The 2225-nt window shown below is 41.0% G+C and overlaps 1 protein-coding gene across 1 annotated transcript; it reads right to left on the minus strand.

The window, feature by feature from the left end:
* Positions 1 to 512: 512 nt before the first annotated feature.
* On the minus strand, positions 513 to 1519 carry LOC107289680 (protein HEXIM1-like). Its single transcript, XM_015818477.1, has one exon. The coding sequence runs from the start codon at positions 1517 to 1519 to the stop codon at positions 602 to 604; it is 918 nt and encodes a 305-aa protein (XP_015673963.1). The 3' UTR covers positions 513 to 601.
* Positions 1520 to 2225: the final 706 nt, after the last annotated feature.

A 2225-nucleotide genomic window follows, 5' to 3' on the forward strand; every position in this document is an offset into this window, starting at 1 on the left:
GTCAAGGACTACCTGTACTTTATCACTTTTTTCCTTTTTGGGGGGGGTCATCAAATTTTTGACACCTTGCTAGGCGACTGGTGGTATTTGGATGTTGCCATATCCTAAAAGTGGTACAGTGGGTGAAAAGGTTGAAAAGCCCTGATTTAGAAGGATCACAAATTGTTTTTCAACAATTTCAATTAATTTGGTTTTTAAAATAATTTTAAAAAGAAACGGCCAATAATGAATATTTCATTTTAATCATATTTTAAAATTAGTATTATTGTATTAGTTATCTGTTTTAACTGGCTGTAAGCCGCCCTGAGTCCGTTAGGAGAAGGGCAGGGTATAAATTTGATAAATAATAAATAATAATAATAAAGTCAGATGAACTTTTAAAAATTCCCCCAGAAATGCTGGATATTGTTTTCATTTAAAAAGAACAATCCCAAAACCCGATTACATATAATTAAAAACAATGTAAGATTTTGAATTTATTCAGATTAAATCACAAAAAGTCCTGACTATATATGTATGTTTATACATACACCCCCACAATATGAATAAAGCATCTTGGGATGGCTTCTGTCCAATTCCACTTATGTCCTCACAAAATGCTTCATTCTCCAAGTTTAGAGAAATTGTTCTCTTGTTGTCTGCCAAGCTCCTTTTCTTCCAAGAGTTTCTGGTTTTCAGCTCTCAACCTGTCCAGTTCCTGTTCTAACTGACTTAGCCGGGGGTCCCCTGCAAATTTCTTGTTCTCCATCTGTAGGCGGTTGTTCTCATCCTCCATCCTGGAAAGACACTTTTCCAACTCCAAATATTCCTTGATCAACTCTTGTTTGCTCATATTCTGTAGACTCTCTACATGATATCTCTCATATGTTTCTGAGAAGTCCTTCTGGAGGAATTCAGTACCATCCCCTCCCATCCCATCACTACTACCACCATCCTCCTCTTCTACAAAGTCTTCCTCACTCGTCTCATCTGACTTGGTGACAGGTCTTTTGGGGTAAAGGTTTGTCTTCAAATCTGGTTCTTCTTGATCATGATCCTCCATCAAAAACTGTGTGGTGTTATATGGTGCAACAGGCTGTCCTTTAGCAAACATTTCTGCCCGCACCCTGGAAGCCCGTTGGCTCTGCTTTTCATCAAACTTCTTCTTCTCTTCCCAGGTGAGCTTGTAATAAGGCTTCCAATGTTTTTTCTTTTTTGAAGGGCGCCTCCTATGTTTCTTTTTGCGCAATTGTTTTTCCTCTTCTCTACCAAACTGGGATCTGCACCTCTGGTCAACAGGCCCACAGTATTCCTGCTCATATAGGTCTGGCTGCTCTCCATTACCTTCATCCTGGGTGTCTGCAGCTGCACCAAATGTCTGGTTCTCAATCTGATTAATCCCTTCTTCTGGGGAACACAGACTTTGGCTTTCTCCAACCACAGGAACTGTGAGACCTATACCAGAGAAGGCAACATCAACACTCACCAGCTTGCCATCCTGCTGCTTGGTGGCTTCTCTTGGTTGCCACCTATCAGCCATCCCTTTTTCTTGGAGCAGTTCCTGGTTTTTGGGTGAAAATCCAAGAAAAGGTCCCCCTCCACCACTGTCTCCACAACCTGCACCTCTGCAGGGAGGAAAAGATGTTTTGCCATTTGGTTGCTGCCTCAGCTTGGCAGAGAGGGCTGCATCAGCCATAGCTGGTGCTTTTAGCAATTTCCTCAGCTCGAAGGAGACTGTTGGCTAGTAAGTCTGAAGGGTTGATTCCCTCTTCTCTTGAAGGGGGAAGAATTTAATCAGCCAACAGTACTTTGCAATGATACTGGGGCTGCCACCTTTACAAGTTCTGAGAAATCAAATACTTTTAACACTTCAGCCCAACTTGCAGCCTTTATAGAACTCTTACTGCTTAATTATAGAATAGTTATCAGGAGTATTAATCCGGATGCCTTTCTTGCTTTTCCTTAGTTTTCTAGTGTGTTACAAACATTAAACCTTGCAGAACGAAAAAACCCAGCAACTGTCATGGTCACCTAATGGTCTTTAAATGTTCGTTACCTTTTGGGAAGTGTGGAAGTATCAGTTTTTTCCCCCCGTCTCTGCTTCTCCCGCTGTCACAACGTAGAACTGAGGCACATCTCAAATTACAAAAAGATTAAAAGCAAAAAAAAAAAGTTCCAGCTAAAGAACGAGCCACTGCAACAGCGCCAGTATGTCCTCAAAAACACCTTATACGCAACAATAGTTA

The sequence above is a fragment of the Protobothrops mucrosquamatus genome, unplaced genomic scaffold (assembly GCF_001527695.2).
Source record: "Protobothrops mucrosquamatus isolate PMUCROS unplaced genomic scaffold, P.Mucros_1.0 scaffold748, whole genome shotgun sequence".
NCBI classification, from domain to species: domain Eukaryota; kingdom Metazoa; phylum Chordata; class Lepidosauria; order Squamata; family Viperidae; genus Protobothrops; species Protobothrops mucrosquamatus.

Excerpts from the sequence above, each read along its gene's own strand:
- LOC107289680 (XM_015818477.1), bottom strand. The coding sequence starts at position 1,519 with ATGGCTGATAGGTGGCAACCAAGAGAAGCCACCAAGCAGCAGGATGGC.